This window comes from Staurois parvus, unplaced genomic scaffold, assembly GCF_062004578.1.
Source record: "Staurois parvus isolate SC_StPar_1 unplaced genomic scaffold, SC_StPar_1.0 ptg000336l, whole genome shotgun sequence".
In the NCBI taxonomy this organism is placed as follows: Eukaryota; Metazoa; Chordata; class Amphibia; order Anura; family Ranidae; genus Staurois; species Staurois parvus.
Genome location: NW_028318132.1, coordinates 5,518,479 through 5,539,710, shown reverse-complemented (window position 1 = coordinate 5,539,710; position 21,232 = coordinate 5,518,479). Strand labels below are relative to the sequence as shown.

The following is a 21,232-nucleotide window of genomic DNA, read 5'->3' as shown; positions in this document are numbered from 1 at the left end:
GCCAGAGGTGTATAAAATCAAGCTCCTAGGCATGGAGACTGCTTCTACAAACATTTGTGAAAGAATGGGTTGCTCTCAGGATCTCAGTGAATGCAAAATTGGTACCATGATAGGTTGCCACCTGTGCAATAAGTCCATCTGTGAAATTTCCTTGCTACTAAATATTCCATAGTCAACTGTTAGTGGTATTACAACAAAGTGGAAGCAACTGGGAACAACAGCAACAGCAACCAGGTAAAATGACAGAGCGGGGTCAGCACATGCTGAAGCGCACAGTGCGCAGAAGTCACCAACTGTCTGCAGAGTCAATTGCTAAACACCTCCAAACTTCATGTGGCTTTCAGATTAGCACAACAGCGCATAGAGAGCTTCATGGAATGGGTTTCTGTAGCTGAGCAGCTGCATTCATGCCTTACATCACTAAGTGCAATGCAAAGCTTTGGATGCAGTGACGAATCACACTTCTTTGTCTGGCAATCCAATGGACATGTCTGGGTTTGGTGGTTGCCAGGAGAATGGTCCTGACCTGACTACATTGTGCCAAGTGTAAAGTTTGGTGGATGGGGGATTATGGTGTGGGGTTGTTTTTCAGGGGTTGAGCTTGGCCCTTTTTTTCCAGTGAAGGGAACTCTTAAGGCATCAGCATACCAAGACACTTTGGACAATTTCATTCTCTCAACTTTGTGGAAACAGTTTGGGGATGGACCCTTCCTGTTCCAACATGACTGCACACCAGTGCATAAAGCAAACTCCATAAAGATATGAATGAGCAAGTTTGGGATGGAGGAACTTGACTGGCCTGCACAGAGTCCTGACCTCAACCTGATAGACACCTTTGGGATGAATTAGAGTGGAGACTGCGAGCCAGGCCTTCTCGTCCAACATCAGTGCCTGACCTCACAAATTGCGCTTCTGGAAGAATGATCAAACATTCCCATAGACACACTCCTAAACCTTGTGGACAGCCTTCCTAGAAGAGTTTAAACTGTTATTGCTGCAAAGGGTGGGCCAGCTCAGTATTGAACCCTACGGACTAAGACTGGGATGCCATTAAAGCTCATGTGCATGTAAAGGCAGGCATCCCAATACTTTTGGCAATACAGTGTATTTTGTGTAAATGTTGGAAATATAAAAATGTGTGTGTATATATTGCAGGGATGAATACTCCCGATGAAGTTGATCGAAAGTTCAATGAAATGCTTTAGATATTTAAGGCTCAAGGACCATCCCATCTTATAGTGTTTTAGACATATACACAGTTTACTAGGTGGAATTACATGACAATTGACATGGTGTTGAGCTTACAGGGTTTTTCTATTTATGTATTTGTTTTATTAATTTGTCTGAGACATTTTTAATGTAATATTTTGTACAATAAAAAATAAGGTTTTATGGAAGTTTTTGATTTGTTATTGGTACAATTGAAAAATCCTGGTTCCAGAGTAGAGTGGTTTTGCTATGATCTTATGATCTTTATGGGGGCTGTGGGTACCAGAAGTAGTGATATTATATTCATGGTTCTTATGCTGAATTAATAGGTTTAAATTTTAACCATAGATATGCTTTAACCTTTAAAATAAGTAGGTAAAATGATTGACAGATTGATTCAGAAAAATGACATCTCTTGTAATAATCTTAACACATAATATAACCATTCAAGCTGCTACAATCAGAAACTCAGATTATGTCAGCTGCTTTATACCATAAGGCAGACACTGTTGGATAACAAGTCATACAACTCTTTTAACTGTAGAAGCATTTGTTTTGTGTAACCTAGTAGATATTCTCTCTCTTTTAATGTCTCTGCTGGATGACATGGAACGCATTGAAGGCTGAATAGACCATCTGCTTACAAGGGCCAACTCAGGATAAAGAATAACTTGATTTTGAGAACATTTACTTGTAAGGATATCAACTGGTAAGTTTTCTGACAAAAAACGTTAAGAGTTAAGGTCTAGAAGAAGGACTTTTCAGTATGACTTTTTATTTCACAGTTCTGTGACATAACATGATTTATAGGATTATTCTTTAAATGCTTCCTTTCACTGCTGGGTAAATGTAAGCTAAATCTAATGAAACCCCTTTGATGCTAGAAGGGCACAAAATAACATCCTTTAGCAAAGAAAGCATTTTAAGTGACTTTTCTGTACTTTATGGCCTTGCACTCTTAGAGGCACAGGACAGAGGAAACCAATGCTGGCCATACACATGGCAATTTAAACCATTTTCAACACTCTTGATAGCAAAAATGGGTCAGGATAATCTAAGATCAATTGTTTCAATCATTTCTCAGTTTCAATAGACAGTTTTCATGGTAGGTTTCATTGGCCTGTTCAATTGTTGCATTCAAAAGCTGATTTAAATTGTTGAAAGACACTAAATTGCTGAACTTCTGAAATATTCATTGAGCTAGATAGAGGCAAAGCTTTGTTCCCTTTATTCATCCAGTCATGCAAAAAGTAGGTCCAGATTTTACCTGAGCTCAGTTAACTTTGACTTTGCACTTGTCACTATTCCTTTAATAAAATCTAACCTATTGTTTGTATGGTCAGCATAATGGATTGAAAATAGGACAGCTAGAAAACATGCAGTTGCCACGTACCTTTACATATTGGAAGAGGTCCACTCCACTGAGAAGGCTGACCCAGAATGCACTTAATAGTGACTTCTCCCATCAATTCAAAGCCCTCATAGCACATAAAAGTGAGTGATTCTCCAGGTAGATAGAGTCTTTTGTAGAGAATTTGGTAGCCATTTTCTGGTAGACCAGGATTGTCACATGCAAGGGATTCTTCAGCTAGAAAACATGGAACAACCAACAGCTGTTTAAATACACAGGAATTCATAGGACATATGGAAGGACTATTTTATTAGAAATTCCAGCATGCTTTCTAATCTGTGTGTCATAAATGCATTCTGTATAAGGTCAGATGATGGAGGTTTGCTCATTTCAATACTGGTCTATGTGAACGCAAAACCCACTTGAAAAAGGTGAAATGCAGGTCTGAAGGAGGTCAACTGAAAATCAAATGCACTTGTCAATGCATTTTAAATGATCTCATATGTGTTATAAATTGATGTCAAACTGATATCAACATGAAATCAACAAGTCCAAAGCCTGTCAAAACAGTCTCTAATTTGTATTTTTATAAATGATTTCATAAAGAGAAAAAAATTATATTGAAGATTGGTATGCTTGTGTCAATATATTTGTATAAACTTGTTTTGGTACACTGTTAAATGTAAAAAATTATATTCACAAAATATATATATTTACAGTATATATCAAAATAAATTGAAGTAAATGGTAAGGAACATTAAAAGATGCAGACATAGCGCACCATTTCTGTACCTATGTTTATATAATGTATATTGAATGCCAGATAGTAACTATGGTTATGGACTATGCACTATAGTAGTATTTAACAATAATAATAAGCATACTTTGCATATGGTAATTTTGACACTTTCTACTTTTTAATTCAGGAATTTGGCTGTAATACTCTTAAAAGCTCCACATTTAAAGTTTTTGCATCTTTAAAAGCCTCTCACTGGCACTCACACCTTGGTTGCATGAATTGTGGGGTGATCCTGGCACTGCTATTGTATTGCATAGTATTTATGGGTACATATTTAAAAACAAAGTTAGTATGCATAACCTAATAGTTTACTGCTGTGTTCTTTTGTGTATAAATAAATATGTAATATATTATATTCTTTCATCATCACCTAAAATGTACACTTGTACATTAACAATAGTTTGTTCCCATAGTCAAACCTCATTTAAAAGTTGTTTTAATTCATTAGTACCATAAATAGGGAATACCACTTTTAATCTGTAGATGGAGACATTTGGTGTTTGAACAACTAGCATTCTTACAAAAACTGCAGTACAATCGCAAAACATTTTAGCTCCCAAAACAGACATAATAAATGAGACAGTAAATTACAAGGACAAAAGAAAGAGTCAAATTTGTTGACATTTTGACACAGATTCAGTATTTAATTATATGGGTGTTTCCTTGTATTGATTTCTTGGCTATCTCTTTGATGCAGTAAACATATTGTGACAGCTGTAATCAATGCATTCAATAGATCTGCTGATATGATGGAGGCTAAATGTTGGCGGGTCCCCTCCAAACAAACAATTCACTTTCTGATCATTATTTCAGGCTCAAAGAGAGCACACACTTTGAATTTGTACATCGTGATGAACAGCACTATTCACTTCAGACTATGATAGTAGGAACTGATTGCGTGATTGATATTAATTTACACCTGTTTTATAATTCATATTCAAAAATAGTAAAGGTACATTCTAAGCAGTCAATGCATACCAAGTTAGTCAATTTAGCACTATTTCAAGAACAATGCCCTAAATCAGGGGTCTCCAAACATTCTAAACAAAGGACCAGTTTGCTGTCCTTCAGAGTTTAGGGGAGTAGAATATGTCCCAGTGTCAGTGGGAGAAAACACTGACCCATCATTGGTGTCAGTGGGAAGATTTGTGCCCCATCATTTTTTGTCATTGGGAGGAATAGTGACCCACTGTTGTGAACTTTGAACTTTCTCATATATCCAGGTCATGATGTATCTAATAGTAGTTAGACACATTCAACTGGTCATAATCTATAATGTTGAAGATGTATTGTAGCTTGTTTAAGCACCTTCTTCAAGAAATGGGTTTGAACAAGCTTCCAAAAATCTTCCACATTACAGGACAAATCCCTGTGCTGCTGGTCCAAGCAATAGATGCATAGTCCATGCTTTTCTCTAGCTTAATCCATTAGGTATGTATTTGTTACATGGAACACGGCCTGGTTTCCCCAGTCCTGTCACAGAGCAAAATATAGACACTTGTATATAAAATACACAAACATTGTCGACTGGGTTCCATATGCTGGTGAGCCTCTGCTATCTCTAATTATATATGTTTACCCTCTGTAACTCTAAATGTAACTTTAGACATTTTAGACTGTTTTTATTTCTGGCAGATGGTAGACGAATAATCAAATGACAGAGTATTTTATATCTCAGGGACTCAGGTGAGATCATAATTTGTACCTGCATTCTCAACTTCTACATCTGCTCGACCACTATGAGGGACTCCTGTGCTCACTGTTGGATTTTAATGTATATTATGTTATGAAGAGTGCAACGAAAAGAGTGAAAACAACTCATGGTGCACAGAAACACCAAAACCACAAAGTTAGTAAGACATTAAATGAATTCACCCACTACACCCCACCTACAATTTAAAGAATTAGTCCACTAGATGTGATAGGTCACATTGTAGGCAATGAAAACATCACTTTTGGATTGACTATGCCTTTGAAGCAACTTATATCTCGGGATGGATTTATATTAGCTAATTAGTGTACTTGGCTCATTTCAGCATCATTTGCTTAAAATGTTGCTTTCTCTTGCCCAATCAAAATTAAAGGTTTATGTAGTGCCAGCCATCCCTCCTTATCCAGCTAAATGTACTAAAATTTTACTTCTCGGCCATAGGGAACTATAAATGGAAACTTTTAGTTCTAAAAAATATGCGATTTTTGGAATTTGTATCAACTGACCAAGTAAGGATTAGAAAATCTAATTTGTGAAGCCGGTGACTAACAGAATTATCACATGACCTGGGTATCACCTGCATTATACTCTTAACTGTTCAAATAACTTTCCTCATTTGGCAGACATGTTTTAATGCCTTTCTAGCACAATTTAGTGTTTATTCAGCAACTGTTACACTTCACAAAAACAGAAGTTCTTTCTAGAAAATGTAATTTCTGCTCTCAGTGAAGCTTGTCTATATGAAAAAAGAATGGATCATTGCTTGTTAACATATTGATTTACATACAGATAATTGTTTTTATTACTTGAAAAATGTTTGTTTATTTTGCTTGCAAAACTAGAAATAAGAATCAAGTTTAGAATTTCAGAAGAAGAATTGCAGATGGTAAATGTACCCAAAACGAAATTTTCACTTGGATGGTGATTGGTTGATTCAAATTTGAATAACCCTAGTGGACTTCATGGAAGCAATTCTTTTTATACAGTTTTAAGCACCATTCCTGAGTAGAATAAATCTTCAAAGTGGCCACAATATATCTACTGAGGGTCACACTTTAGTGTTATTAGTATTACAGAAATGACTACAACTTACAATGTGTTTTCCCAGAGAAGGGACCCTTATAACATTTCCTGAAAGCAACCCTGTCATTATACAAAACTCCCCAAGGCAAGGAATACCTGTAAAAGAAGACTTTAAATACTTATCTTTCCTGCCTGTGCTGCAGAATGTCACTTGGTTCTTTAAAAACTGTCCTCCAAAGTCTGCAAGGAAGCTCCCATGGTGATAAGGAGGTAAACAGGAGGATTCATTGAGAACTGTGGGTGACTCAGGGGATCACTCTCCTGAAAGTTTTAGCTTCCCTGTGGATACAGGGCGGCAGAGGGGGTGAGTTCTCATGAATGGATGTGCAATCCACAACACAGAAGTAAAGGTAAATATTCACAGTCTTCTTTTACAGGCTTGCCTTGCTTTTGGCAGTTTTGAATAGCTAAAGTGTAGCTCAAAATATTTATGTGCAAAATTACACAGGGAAATTTGTTTTTTATCAGTTGGAGAAAAGCTGGCATCTTATTAATTCATTCATTTAAATTCCTAAACCACCAAAGACCCCAACGAAGGAGAGAGAGGGTCCAAAAAACCCCACAAGTTTTAAATACCTGATTTACAGCACCATTTAGGCTGGAAAAGGTAGTCACTCACAGGCCAAAAGAAGGTAACCTTTTATTATTCTTGCTGGAATTTGTATGCTGTCTCACAAAGATACCAGATAGAGAAATGTTACAAGCTTATTTGGATTTAAATTAGGCAAGAAAAAAAATATGAACATTACTATGCCTGGTGGCAATCTTTGGCTAATGAGCTACATATTGCTGGGTCAGTCTGTTCCTTTGTGATGGTCAGATTGAAGACCAGGACCAATAAATCCAATGATATGACCTAGGAATCCTGAAAGAGCACTAACCCCTGGCTGTACAGTCACCGAGAGCCATTCCCAAGACAATATATGATTTGCTTACAAACACAGTGGGGGATTTTGGATGTCCAGATTGGGGTTCCTGTCTCCCTGCTGTAGCAGGTCAGAAGAGAGCTTCCTTCAAGCACAAAGCCTGTGTCACAAGTATACTGGATGGTAGTGCCCACGAGAAGGACTGGGTCTGAGATAAGACGAGTGGAATGCTCTACCTCTCCGGGGTCTGTACAGTACATGACTGCAAAACAAAGACAAATATGGCAATTAATATTACCACTTAAACTGCACAAATAAAACATGAAATGACTTACACTGAAACATTGTTTTCACAGCTAAACTACATTACATTTCTTATTGTCAAACAGAAACACTACACGGACAAACATTAAAACATTTCTTGGAAGCCACAGTTATTTTAAACAGTACAATAAACTATGCTGAAATCCATTATTAATGAGTGTACAAGCTTCTGGAAAAAAATATGATATCTGGTTTCAGCACATGAATGTCTGCACTAAGTGTACACAAGAAACAACTGTAAATTAAATTATCTCACGTATGCTTCTATTACAGTACAGATGCAAACACCTTAAAATATGTAGAAAACAAAGAAATAGAATAAAATACAAAACTAGTCTAATGCAAAATGTGGTTTGTGAATTTTATGTACGTACAGCAAATTGCCATGCAAGTTAGACATTAAGGGAAAGTATTTTTATTAAAGTGTTGAATGTTAAATCCACCAAACATTCACTGTAGGTGTCCCTTACTGGCGTATGTGTTTTAAATTACATTCACTGCTTTAAAATATGTCCCTAATATGATAAGTAAAAATAGGCTTATACTGTTGTGTAACTGAACAGATAATTTTGAGGCCGATTTACTAATGGATTTGAGAATGTTCATACAATAAAGTGTGAAGGTTCACTCCAATAATCCAATCATGTAGAAAGCAATGTATGACAAATGTAAAAAGGTAATATATGGCCCCTTCCATTTTCTTATATATGATGAAATACACATTATCAAACATAACACAAGGGCACATTCCTCCATGGAGAATAACTACAACACAAAGATATTGCTGGAGGAAAAGAATGCACACATTTAATTTCTGGTTAACACTCGCTAATAGAATTCCTGTGGATGTATACAAGGTAAAGATGTAACATTAAATCAGGGCCTAAAAGGCAAAGCATAAAACATTAACAATAAAATAGTCCAGCAGTGGCTGCTTGGTGTTTTACATTAAATTCAGATATGCGAGGTCTATAGTATGTCTGAGGATTACAGGAAAGACTGGAAATGTTGCTTGTCATTATGCTTTAGCAAATTTATCCTCCTGCTGTATTTTCAAAAGCGTACGCTAAATTATATGAAGTTCATCAATAAAAAGCTATTTCTTATATATATGTATTTACTGGGATTATGATATGACTGTGATAGTAGTAGTAAAAGCTTGGAAATTAACATTTATATGGGTCTAAGACGTCAATTGTGGTTCTTGGTGACTGCATATTGTTGTTTTGAGCAAGGATGTGTAGTACTGCGAGATGGCCTTTCACATTTTTATTGTTATTAGTAAAATTAGGAAATCATGCACCTGCTTGCGCATCCTGCCTGTTTAACTATTCAATGAAATTCTTATTGGGAATTCTTTGTCATTGCACAATGACCAGTGAAAATACATACAGGCAGAATATACAGACCAACACTTATATTGTAGGATGGCAATTATGTAATAGTATAGGGGTTAAAGATGCTTAAGACATGAAAAAGCTGTGGGAGAAACATGTTGTAAATGGATCAAAATAAAGTCATCATTTGTAGTGAAGCCAATATTTGTTTAAACTGTTACAATTACTTATTTTGAAATGGTTACAGATTCTTTGAAATACACATTTGTGTAAGAGACAAGGATTACTCAGCATTATGTTTTTAAATATTTTATTATTTTTGATGGAAATTACATGAGCACATCTGATAATATTCATAATAATAATAATAATAATAATCATCTTATATACCAATTAGCAAGTACAAACACCACCAAGTAAAAGAGAAAGAAGATCTCTGTGCAGTGCAATTACAAAAATAGTAAAATACTAAACAAAAGGGCATTCACAAAAGTTTCAGAGTTTTACAAGGAACAATTCATCTAAAGATAAAATGGAAACACATAAAAATCCTGCAGTTCTTGCCAAGATAACACTATCAGTTGAACTCCATATCTTCATAAAAATCCAAAGAAGGTGAGAATATTTTTTAAAAATATGTGCATACAAAACTTCACTCAAATGATTCCAAGTCCAGATTACATCCACAACAGAGATGGCATTAAATTATCACTTTTGTAGGGCTGAAGATTGAAGAGGAAATGTATGGGCAAGCCTATGGCACCCAGAGCTGATGGTGAGATGTTGGTCCTGGTGAATTAAATCATGGGCTAAATTAGTACAATAAAGCAATTTGGGTAACAGAATACTTTAGAGACCATAAATCAATGCAATTAAACAAACAAACAGTTCTCAAGTGTTTCTAATAATATTCCTAATGATAAAGAGCGTTTACATTTTGCATAATAGTTCTAGACTGCAGTAACCAAATGTATTATTGAGTGAAGTAACCCAAAGTAACCAGAGTCTATCTTCAATGGGTCTGACTTCAGCAGAGTGAATTCTGATCAATTGTGTTTTTTTTCTATTTGTGCTGAAGAATTAGCACATACACACAAGCACTCTATTGAGTAGGGTCAACTTTGACCAAGTGAAACATAGATTAGAGAATGAAAACAGATACAATATTGTTGGTGCTAATGGATTCTAATTAATGACTCTGCAATTATTCAAATCAAAAAACACTGATATGACAAATACAGCCTTACTCAAAAAAGAGTTCTTATTCATTAAAGGTAACCTGAACAGGTGTCCCATTGAAAGATATTGTGACTTGGTGACAACTGTAACACTTTCTATTGATCCCTACTTTAAGTTCTATTGACAATGGTCACCAGGACATAAAGTGAGGATTCATCTCCCAAATGGGAATGCAAAAAAATCCAAGAGTGGTTCTTGCCATCACCCATGCTATCCAAAATGAAAAAAATAACCTTAGCAACTATTCATAAGGGCAGAAACCCATAGCAACCTAATATAATATATATTTTACTGGTCTAGCTCCAAGAAAGTAAGTTGCTTTAGGTTATGAAACCTAAGGTTTATCATTTAAGAATGAAAATTCCTTATTGGATAAAGCTGATTATGATTTGAAAGCTTTGTGGAATTATTTGTATGAAAGAATATGATTCCCTAGAATGGAGTATATTGTAAAGAAAAAGCTTGTCAAAATATATAATGGAAAAATACATGATTGTTGAAACAATAGATAATATAAACTGGTATATATTACTGGAACATTGGTATATAAACTGGTCTAAATACATGTAGATATGTTAAGATGAAAATTTAATTTATTTTTATTTTTTTTATTCTTTTTTATTTGATAAGACTTTAAAATATATGAATTGATGTTACATCCATAATGTGGCAAATATTAAAAATAAGATTTTTTTCAAAATATAAAAATCCATCACAGGAGCTTCACTTCCTACTATGTATTGACATTTCAGAGCCCAGGATAAAGACCTTGACAGATCACCCTGTTTTTCAATTGGAAGATAAATGATCGTACCTCCAAAGGCACTAAAATATTCAAAGAACGAATGTTACTGAGCAATTTTCATTGTTTTGTTTTTACTCTGTACATGTAACAATTTTCTATGCACATAGTATGTGCCTACAATAGGATACAGCTAATGCACTTAAGAAATTAAAAGTATTGTTATTATGGTATGAATTATTATGTAGGTGGTAACATATAAGATGCAAGAAAATGAAACATATACTGTACATCTAGGTAATATGCCATCACAACATTTTAACATGCACATAATTTCCTGTGGAATACAGAGCAGCTAAAATTACATTGAACAATAACATAAAAACAAACCATAACCCTATAATACAGACTAATATGAATGCAAACGCCTCTATATTTATTAACAATGTTAAGTATTTACCACTGTTAGTTTTTCCATGCAGTTTGTTTGTTATCAACCATTTAAGACTAAAGAAAGCTTAAAGTATATCTAAAGCCATGTTTTTTTTATTTTGGATAGAGTAAGGAATAGTTAAAACCCCTGTCATCTTTTGCCATTTGTGGCCCATTGGGAAGATTTTCCTTCACTTCCAGTTTTTTTAGACACAACAGAAACTTAAAGTAAACCTCTTTAAAGTGGAAGAAATATCCACTTAAAAAGCTGTACCCATTAGAAGAATTTACCCCATATTCCTTTTCTGGTGCTGGCAGCAGGGACATCAACAGAAATAAAAACTGACAGATGTTCTAGCCCCTCATCACTCTATCCAAAACGAAAATTGAAAAAAATGTCATTAAATACTTTTTATGCTGCCCACAATTCAGCTTATTATATACCAAGACAGCCAACTGCGTTGCTTTTGACCATTAAGGCCCACAAATATCTTCTGGGCTATTCAATAGCTATGATGGAAGACACCATCGTGCCCAACATCCAGACCAAAAGACAATATCTGTCAATTGTGGCTATCCCTGTAGATGCACATTGTTGAGTTGGAAAATTGGCTGTACACTGGCAGATTCATGGCAAAGGTCAAATAAAAGCTTTTCATGACTTCAATTCTGTTCACTAAAAAGTTCCTCTCCTAGAACCACTACATGCCTGGCAGAAATATATTGTTTTTCTTTGACTTTTACACTGAGTTGTCAACTTAATGAGGATTTGCATTCTGCAATTTTTAACAGAACATTTAACTATTCACAATAAAAAACATATTTTCCATATATCGTTGTGATTCTGGAAACATTTACATAGACATGTATGTTAGTCAACAGCTCTTTCAAGCAGAGTAAGTTATCAATCATGTATTGGATTTTTAATAGATAAATGAGCACATAGATAAACAAATAGATGTGTTAATGAGAAATTTCTGCTATGCATTTTTATTAATATCAGTTTCTCTGTCATAAACCATTTCTCTTCAGGAGCAAACCTTTGCTCCAACCTCACCTTCCCCCTGTCTGTTCTCTTTATTATTTCTTCTCTTTTCTCCCCTTCACAGGTGCAAAGAAGAACACACACTCCAAGATCAGAGTATGTGTTGGACTGCTTGGAAGGCATGCTTTTGTTTTGGCTTTGAACATCTTTTTCATTTTCAGTTGGGCTTGCCAAGATCACAAACCACTTGCATAACCCAAGCAGGCCACTTATATAACATCTGTGGTATGCGGTAAATTCTGATGCATTGCTAAGGATACTGTATATCATAGGTAGAAAATGGCTGTAATACTGGATTTTGTACGCAGAAAATGGCCCCCTACAATACATACAAGTACATTTTCCACAGTAGATGAGATTTCTATACGACCAGCATATGAATGGTGACCTGCTTGCCTAATCGCGATACACCATTTAACATTTTTCTGCTCTGAAGCTGTTTTGATAGTTGTTGCCAGGTGGCAAGTATGGTGGCGTATTATTGTGAATGCTTCTAGCAGCATGGTCATATTAAAAGCATTGAAGAATTGTCAATGTATACATGAGATTTAATACATTGGTTAAAGGCAAAGAGGTAAACATAACTATAGCCCTTCAGTAAAACAATGCTGCAAATAATGCTGTGTAGTGTAAAGAATTACGTTGTATGATTGGATGCTAATAGGTACAGCATGCCATTACTTTTTATTTATTTTTATACAAGCTCTTGATTTTAATGAAGGTGGATTGTGAAATATTCCAATACATATATCTTAAAATATCCATAAGCACAAGATGACAGTGACTAAACTTGTTCAGTTAACGATCTTCTTTTTTTGCAGTAGCCTTAGTCACTGCATTCCAATGATCCAAGAGAAAAATTCTGGTCTCATAGGTTAAAAGCCTTGTTCACGGTTTCCTCCCAGAGAAGCCAGTGTCATACAGTGTCTGTACCTCCCCTAACCCCCCCGTAATAGGCCAAGAACATTAGGCTGAGGTAAGCAATAGTATTTATGCAGCAAGGTGGCCCAAAAGACACCTAAAACCATGCAGGGGAACGCCATCCTCTGATAGCAATTGGGTGTTACTTTGAGCAGGGTAAATGTGAAATGATTCTAAAAGAATTATGGCACCACCACAGATTTGCTTAAAAAATTAAAACATGAGAGTGGATCTATAGTAGAAATAGACACCCACGTAAGTGCGTTGCTGAGCTTGTACGTTTTAAAAATAATCTTTCAAGTACTTTTTAAAAAAATCCTTTCAAGCACACATGCTCACGATGATTTAGAGGTAATTGATAATTTCCCTGGATCTTTGCAGATGAAATAGGTGAGATGGAAAAATCCATTTGTTTGATGGCTGCATCAGCCAATGTGTGCACCTACTGAAAATTAATTTCTATTGTCCCTGTGCAACCTGCAGTTAAGAACAAGTCTTTTTTTAAATTCTGCTCTGCACAAAGTTTCAGCCACTGACCTAGCAGCCATCTTTTATGGTAAGCACTTGTTGCGTATATACCTGTAAAAATCTGTTGGGCCCCCTGGTCTATTAAATCATTTTTGTTAACACTGTTTTTACCACTATTTTTAAGCTCCAAATAGATGGTCTATATTGGCATTAAAAAAATAAAGCTCCAAATAAGGATTAAATTACCTGTCAGGTTTTTATTGCTGTATGTGTTCCCTCACTTTCTCTTTCACCAGCTGACAACAGGAATTGAAAAAAATCTCCTTGGTGGCCCAACACTTTCAGCACATAGAGGTTGACTTAGTAAAAGCAAATAAACTGTGAACAGTTCATGGGCAAATACTGCTGCGCAAAATGTGAGCAATTTGTTTCCTAGGAAACCCAGATCTTGATTCTAAGGCAGCAAATGGCAACACTGCAAAGCATCATCGACCTGGAAGGGAGTTTGGACCATACCCATCAGGTACTGACAGGGGCTAGTACAGAGGTGGGTAGAGATAAGGAGGTGCAGGCACCAGCACAGGGCAGATGGGTGACAGTTAGATGGGGTAGAGGAAAAAGTGTTAGAGAGGCCAGTCCTGATTTGACACATCGATACAAATATGCCAAGTTGCATGATGTTGGGGATATCAGTCAAGTAGCATTACTGGAGCAGAGTGACTCCCCTGGCTGCCAGGGGAACAACTCCTTCAGTGAGATTACTGGATGTGGAACATCCTTCCACAGCTGGTGGTGTCAGCAGGGAATGTCGATAATTTAAAAAAACCTCTTAAATGGGTATCCTAACGAGCGCACAATATAGGGATATTGGAAATAGTATTGACATAAACACACACTTACACAGGTCGAACTGGATAGACTGGTGTCTTTAAACAACCTTACCAACTATGTAACCATGTTCACTTTGCAAGGGTAGTTGTACTTTGCAAGTGAAAATTCCCCAGAGCTTAGTGAATACGAGGAAGCACTGCTGACTTCCATCATCCATTCTTTTTTATTTTCCATGTATGTAATTTGGTTTTCTTTGCCAAGTGAAGCTTCACCCCATTCACTAAGCACAGGGGAACATCTTGCAAAATTTAACTTCCCTTGCAAAGTGAACAGCCTAATTACCTTTAGTAAATCAACTCAATTTTGTCAACATGACTTAATCTCTCTAATTGGGACACAAACAGCAGTAAAAAGGACAGGGGTCCTCATCCTTACCCACCATATCCAAAAACAAAAAAAAAAAAAATCTTGAAAGCTGTAATGGAAATATTTCTATTGAACGTTCATTGTTTTACATCAAGAAGCTTTAGCCTGCAAATCTGCATAGTAATATTTCTAGAAAAACAACACATTCCTCCCAAACACTGATTAGCACATATTTTAAAACTAAAGGATCTTTAGAAGTGCATATGCATGCTCAGAAAACACACAACAGGAATAATGTATTCAAGGCAATGATTCATATAAACGAAAGTTGATTTCTGAAGATGAATACCAATTGCTGAAGATTCAGGAAGGCCATGGAATGATCTAGAGTGGAGTAATAAAACTGCACGTGTCTTACTTTTCTCACAAAATGGAGGGTCGCTACTCCAGCTGAGGTCCCACTGACAGGTCAGGGTTTCACTGCCCACAATATCATATCCAGGATCGCACTGATAGGTAATTTTGGCTCCTCTGACAAGATCTGTGTGAGATGTAGTCTTCCATCCATTCTGGATTTCAGGTAGTTCTGAGCAAGAATCATTCCTGGACACTTCTAAAATATATAACAGAAAGAAGCTGGTTGAAAAAAGAATTGCCATGAGGCTGATGTACTAACAGAGTTATTCTTTTACTGTAGGCTATATTCATCACAAAAACAACAACAGAAAAACTCAGCATGAGGAGAAGTTTCTTATTTTAAAATTCCTTTGAAACTTCTCTTATTTTTTTGTTTGGGTTTGCTGAATGTTCCTTGATGTCTGTTTGATAAGTGCAAAAAATGCCTGTTGATTTTGTGAAGCTTTGTGAGCTGATGCCCTCCTGTGCTCTCTTATAAGTCATATTTGGTATTTTTCTTCAATCCTGATGGCTGAATGGAAAGGTGGTGTATCAAAGTAAAAGTGAGTATATGCCACAGGGGAGGGGACATTACAGCAAATCTGTTGCTTTATCCTACATTGGCAAAGGCCAAGGTTTCTTTAAAACTGATCTCTGGGCAAATATAAAATACATAAATAATACAGCTCTGTATTTATGAACTAATCTTTTTCTTAAAACATTTAATTTTAATGTGAGAAATTGGTTAACAAAGACAATGGATGCAACATCTGTCCGAGAAGACATTTCCAAAATAACATTGTATAGTTTATATTAACGTATCTTTAAAAGATTAATGCAGCAATAATATACCCTTAAATATATATAGTTACATGGTTAGTCTGGCTGAAAAAAGGCAGTTCAACCATGAAGAAAAAAAAATTTACAATCCTATACCCACAGTTGATCCAGAAGAAAGCAAAGAACTCAGCAAAGCATGATGCAATTTGCTCCTACAGGGGAAAAAAAATTCTTCCTGATCCCCCGAGAGGCAATCAGATATTCCCTGGATCAACTTTACCTATAAACGTTAGTATCCAGTTATATTCTGTGTATCTAGGAAAGAATCCAGGCCTTTTTTAAAGCTATCTGCTGAGCTTGCCAGAACCAACTCTTGAGGGAGTCTTTTCCACATTTTCACAACTCTTTCTGTGAAGAAATCTTTCCATATTTGGAGATTAAATTTCTTTTCCTCCAGACGTAAAGAGTGACCCCTTGTCCTTTGTGATGACCTCAGGGTGAATAACTCTACACCGAGTTCACTATATGAACCACTGATGTATTTATACATGTTGACCACATGCCTCCTTAATCTCCCCTTCTCAAGAAAGAATAAATTAAATTCCTTTAATCTTTCCTCATAGCTGAGCTCCTCCATGCCTTTTATCAGTTTGGTTGCCTTTCTCTGCCTTTTCTCCAGTTCCCCAATATTCTTTTTGTGAATTGATGCCCAAAACTGAACTGAAAATTCCAGATGAGGTCTTACTAATGATTTGTACAGGGGGAAATGATATCTCTCTGGAGTCTATACCTCTATACAAGAGAGGATTTTGCAAGCTTTAGAAACCGCAGCTTTGTATTGCATGCCATTATTAAGCTTGTGATCTACCAGAACTCCCAGATCCTTCTCCACCATTGATTCCCTCAGGTGTACTCCCCCTAGTATGTATGATGCATGCATGTTCTAGCCCTCAAGTGCAGAACTTTACATTTATCAACATTAAACCTCATTTGCCACATAGTTGCTCAATTAAACAGTGCATCGAGGTCGGCTTGTAAGTTGGAGACATCCTGTAAGGACGTTATTCCACTGCATAGCTTGGTGTCATCTGCAAAGACTGAAATGGGATTTTTAACCCCAGACCCTATATTGTTTATAAATATATTAAAAAGTAAAGGTCCCAACACTGAACCTTGGGGTACACCATTAACAACCCTAGACCATTCAGAGTATGAATCATTAACCATTACTCTCTGAATACTATCTTTTAGCCAGTTTTTTAACCATTTACATACTTATTTTTCCAAGCCTGCAGACTTTACCTTACACATTAGCCGTGTGTGGGGAACGGTGTCAAACACTTTTGCAAAATCCAAGTATACCACGTCCACCGCTCTGTCCAAGGTTTTGCTCACCTCCTCATAAAAAGAAATCATATTTGTTTGACAACTTCTGTCTTTCATGAATCCATGCTGTCTGTTGCTTAAAATATTTTTTTCAAGCAAGAACTCATCCACACCTACACCTCCTCCCTCCATGCTGCCAAACAGGCCTACTTCTTGACCCTCATCAAGGCCCTCTCCTCCAATCCTCGCCGACTCTTCTCTGCCTTCAACTCTCTACTCTCTCCACCCCCCCCTCCACCCAGCACATCACTCACTGCCCTTGAGATTGCCAATCACTTCAAAAACAAGATTGACACAATTCGCAAGGACACTGCCGCAACTCACACGCCCTCTCAACCCGTCCCCTCTCACACAGCTACCCCCTTATCCCCCCTCCCCCTCGACATAAACCGCAGGGACTTCGTCGCTGCTCAAACTCTCTCCAACCCCCTTCACCCTCACTCAGCTACCCCCTCATCACCCCTCTCCCATGGCCCCACCACTGCTCTGACCTCCTCTTCCACCCCACCCTACATTCCTCATACTGAAGCTCCCCCCACACTCCGCACCTTTGACCTTACTACCATCGAGGAAGTCTCCAAGATCCTCTCTGATGCCCGCCTCACCACCTGCCCCCTCGACCCTATCCCCTCACAACTCCTACGACCTTCCTCCTCCTCCATCCTACGCTCCCTCACCCACATCTTCAATCTCTCCCTCTCCTCAGGCACTTTCCCCTCCCCTCTGAAACATGCACACATCACCCCCATACTTAAAAAGCCCTCCCTGGACCCCAATGACCCGAACAACCTCAGACCCATCTCCCTGCTCCCATTTACATCTAAACTCCTCGAGCGCCTAGTCTACACCCGCCTATGCTCTCACCTCAACGACAACAACCTCCTTGATCCCCTACAGTCCGGCTTCCGTCCCCTACACTCCACCGAAACCGCCTTACTCAAACTCTCCAACGACCTGCTAACCGCCAAAGCTAATGGCCACTATTCAGTGCTCCTACTCCTTGACCTCTCTGCGGCCTTCGACACAGTCGACCACCCCCTCCTCCTCAAAAAACTACACTCCCTCGGCCTCAGAGACTCTGCTCTCTCCTGGCTCTCATCCTACCTGTCACAACGCTCCTTCAGCGTTACCTATAATGCTACCACCTCCCCCTCACTCCCCCTCTCTGTTGGGGTCCCTCAAGGCTCTGTCCTTGGGCCCCTTCTCTTCTCCATCTATACCTCCTCCCTTGGCCAACTCATACACTCTCACGGCTTCAACTACCACCTCTATGCCGACGACACACAAATCTATCTCTCAACCCCCCACCTCACCCCCTTGGTCTCAGCCCGAATCACACACCTACTGAGCGACATATCAGACTGGATGTCGCTCCACTTCCTTAAATTGAACCTCTCCAAAACCGAGTTTCTTGTCTTCCCCCCAGCCCGGACACCACCCCCCATTGATTTCTCCGTCACATCCAACAACGCTACCATCAATCCCGCCCTGCAGGCCAGAGTACTGGGTGTCATTCTGGACTCCAACCTATCCTTCCAGCCCCAAGTCCAATCTTTAACAAACTCGTGCAGACTCCACCTCCGCAACATCGCCAAAATCCGCACGTTCCTAACCCCAGAAACCACTAAACAGCTCATCCACTCCCTCATCATATCACGACTCGACTACTGCAACTCCCTCCTCACTGGCCTGCCTCGCCGCTGGCTATCCCTGCTTCAGTCCATCCTGAATACGGCTGCCAGACTCATTCACCTTTCTAACCGCTCTGTCTTCGCCACCCCCCTCTGCCAATCCCTCCACTGGCTTCCGATTGCGCAACGGATCAAATTCAAAATCCTAACGCTGACGTACAAAGCTGTCCACCATACTGCCCCGAACTACATCACTGACCTAATATCCAAGTACCGCCCAGCACGCACACTCCGCTCCTCACAAGACCTCCTTCTCTCTAGTTCCCTGGTCTCCTCCTCCCATGCCCGCCTCCAGGACTTCTCCAGGGTGTCACCCATCCTCTGGAACTCCCTGCCCCAACCCATCAGATTATCACCTACTCTTCTCTCCTTTAGGCGCACCCTGAAAACCCATCTCTTCAGGGAAGCCTACCCCACCCCCTGCTAACTTGCCGACCTCCTCCACTCTTCCTACCACCCCATCCCCCACAGCTATCTCCTCCTGTGCCACCACCCCCTCCCTCCTAGATTGTAAGCTCGAAAGAGCAGGGCCCTCGAACCCCTCGTGTATCACATTGTATTGGTATTGTTCTGTCACATGTTCTGTCCCCCTTTGTAATGTACAGCGCTGAGCGAACTATTGGCACTTTATAAATACTGTATAATAATAATAATAATAATCCATGTGGTCTTTTATTAAACTCTCCAGTATCTTCCCAACTATAGAAGTTAAACTAACAGGTCTATAATTACTTGGTAAAGACTTTGATCCCTTTTTTAAATATAGGCACCACATTGGCATTACGCCAATCCAGTAGTACTAGGCCAGTCATTAAAGAGTCCCTAAAAATTAGAAACAATGTCTTTGAAATGACAAAGCTCAATTCTTTAAGGACCCGTGGGTGTATGCCATCTGGTCCAAGTGCTGTATTCACCTTTATTCTGTCTAAATTTTTCTAGATCATAGCAGTTTTGGATCATCTGGTGTCAATACCATGTCCATTATGGACAAGAGCTCCTCCATGCTCCTTTGTATACACAGAGCTGAAGAAGGTATTTAATACATTTGCCTTCTTTTTGTCCCCAGTCACCCACTCTAGATTATTTTGTAAAGGGCCTACATGCTCAGAACGGAGCTTTTTACTATTAATATATTTCAAGAATTTTTGGGGGTTTGTCCTGCTATCTTTTGTAATCTGTCATTCATTTTCAATTTTGATTTCCTTTTTACACATTATGTTATATTCTTTGTAATGTTTAAATGATGATAGCGATCCTTCATTTTTATATTTTATAAAAGCTCTTTTATTATTGTTTATGACTTTTTTAACTTTGTCCATAAGCCGCATAGGTTTCATTTTTAGCCTTTTAAACTTGTTGCCCATGAGCATATATTTTACAGTGTGTTCACATATAGTCTTTTTGAAGAACACCCATTTTTGGCCTGTGTTCATCGATGCCAATCCCAGTCTAAATCTTGGAAAGCAGCTCTCAGCCTTGGAAAATTAGCTCTCTTAAAGTTGAGTGTTTTTATCTTTCCCGTATGTACTTGTTGTTTACAGCTAACAATATATGAAATCATGTTATGGGCACTGCTACCCAGATGTTTTTTTATATGGACATTAGTAATAAGCTCTGCATGGTTTGAGATTACCAAGTCCAGCAGAGCATCATAGTTCTCTTCATGCTCCAAAGCTTTCAACTCACCTATTTTGCTTGGCAGACTTCTGGCATTGGTGAACAAACACTTTAATTCATTGACACCTTTTGCACATGTGTGTTGCATGTTTTTTATTTTCGTACAAATGGATCAAGAGAGCTTGGTCATGCACAGCCCCTCCCAGTAATTTATCAACCCAGTCCACCACATGCTGAACCCGACATAAATGAGACAACAAACCATTCGGTTGAAGCGATCCTGGCAACAAATTATTATATCAGTCCTTTTGATTATAGAATCCCCTATTACCACCAACTGTCTAGGACTTTCTGCATTACCTTCACCACCCCTCCCAGATGGTCTGCTCTCCTGGCTGTTAGGGATATCAGTGACATCTGGGGCTGCCACCCCTGAGCTTGCCACCCCCACATCTTCAACCAACTTGGCAAATCTGTTTAGGTGCTCAAACCCAGGGCTGGCCTTCCTTTTATGTGAACCCCTAAAACAACTACAAGCACCAGCAATCAAAAGCAAAACTGTTTCTCACTCTCTGCTCAAATTTCCCACTCTTTAGCTTCCAGCCAGCAAAATGTGCCAGTATACAGTATATATATAT

At 38.2% G+C, this 21,232-nt stretch overlaps 1 protein-coding gene across 3 annotated transcripts in view; it reads right to left on the bottom strand.

The window, feature by feature from the left end:
- SEZ6L (seizure related 6 homolog like) overlaps positions 1–21,232 on the bottom strand; it is a 570,023-nt gene that overhangs the window by 58,045 nt on the left and 490,746 nt on the right. For all 3 annotated transcript variants that reach the window (XM_089684123.1, XM_089684122.1, XM_089684124.1), the window contains 3 exons: positions 15,143–15,337; positions 7,090–7,281; positions 2,603–2,797 (listed from right to left, as the gene is read on the bottom strand). In XM_089684123.1, the coding sequence (XP_089540249.1) occupies positions 2,603–2,797; positions 7,090–7,281; positions 15,143–15,337 (582 nt within the window). The remainder of the gene's footprint in view (positions 1–2,602; positions 2,798–7,089; positions 7,282–15,142; positions 15,338–21,232) is intronic.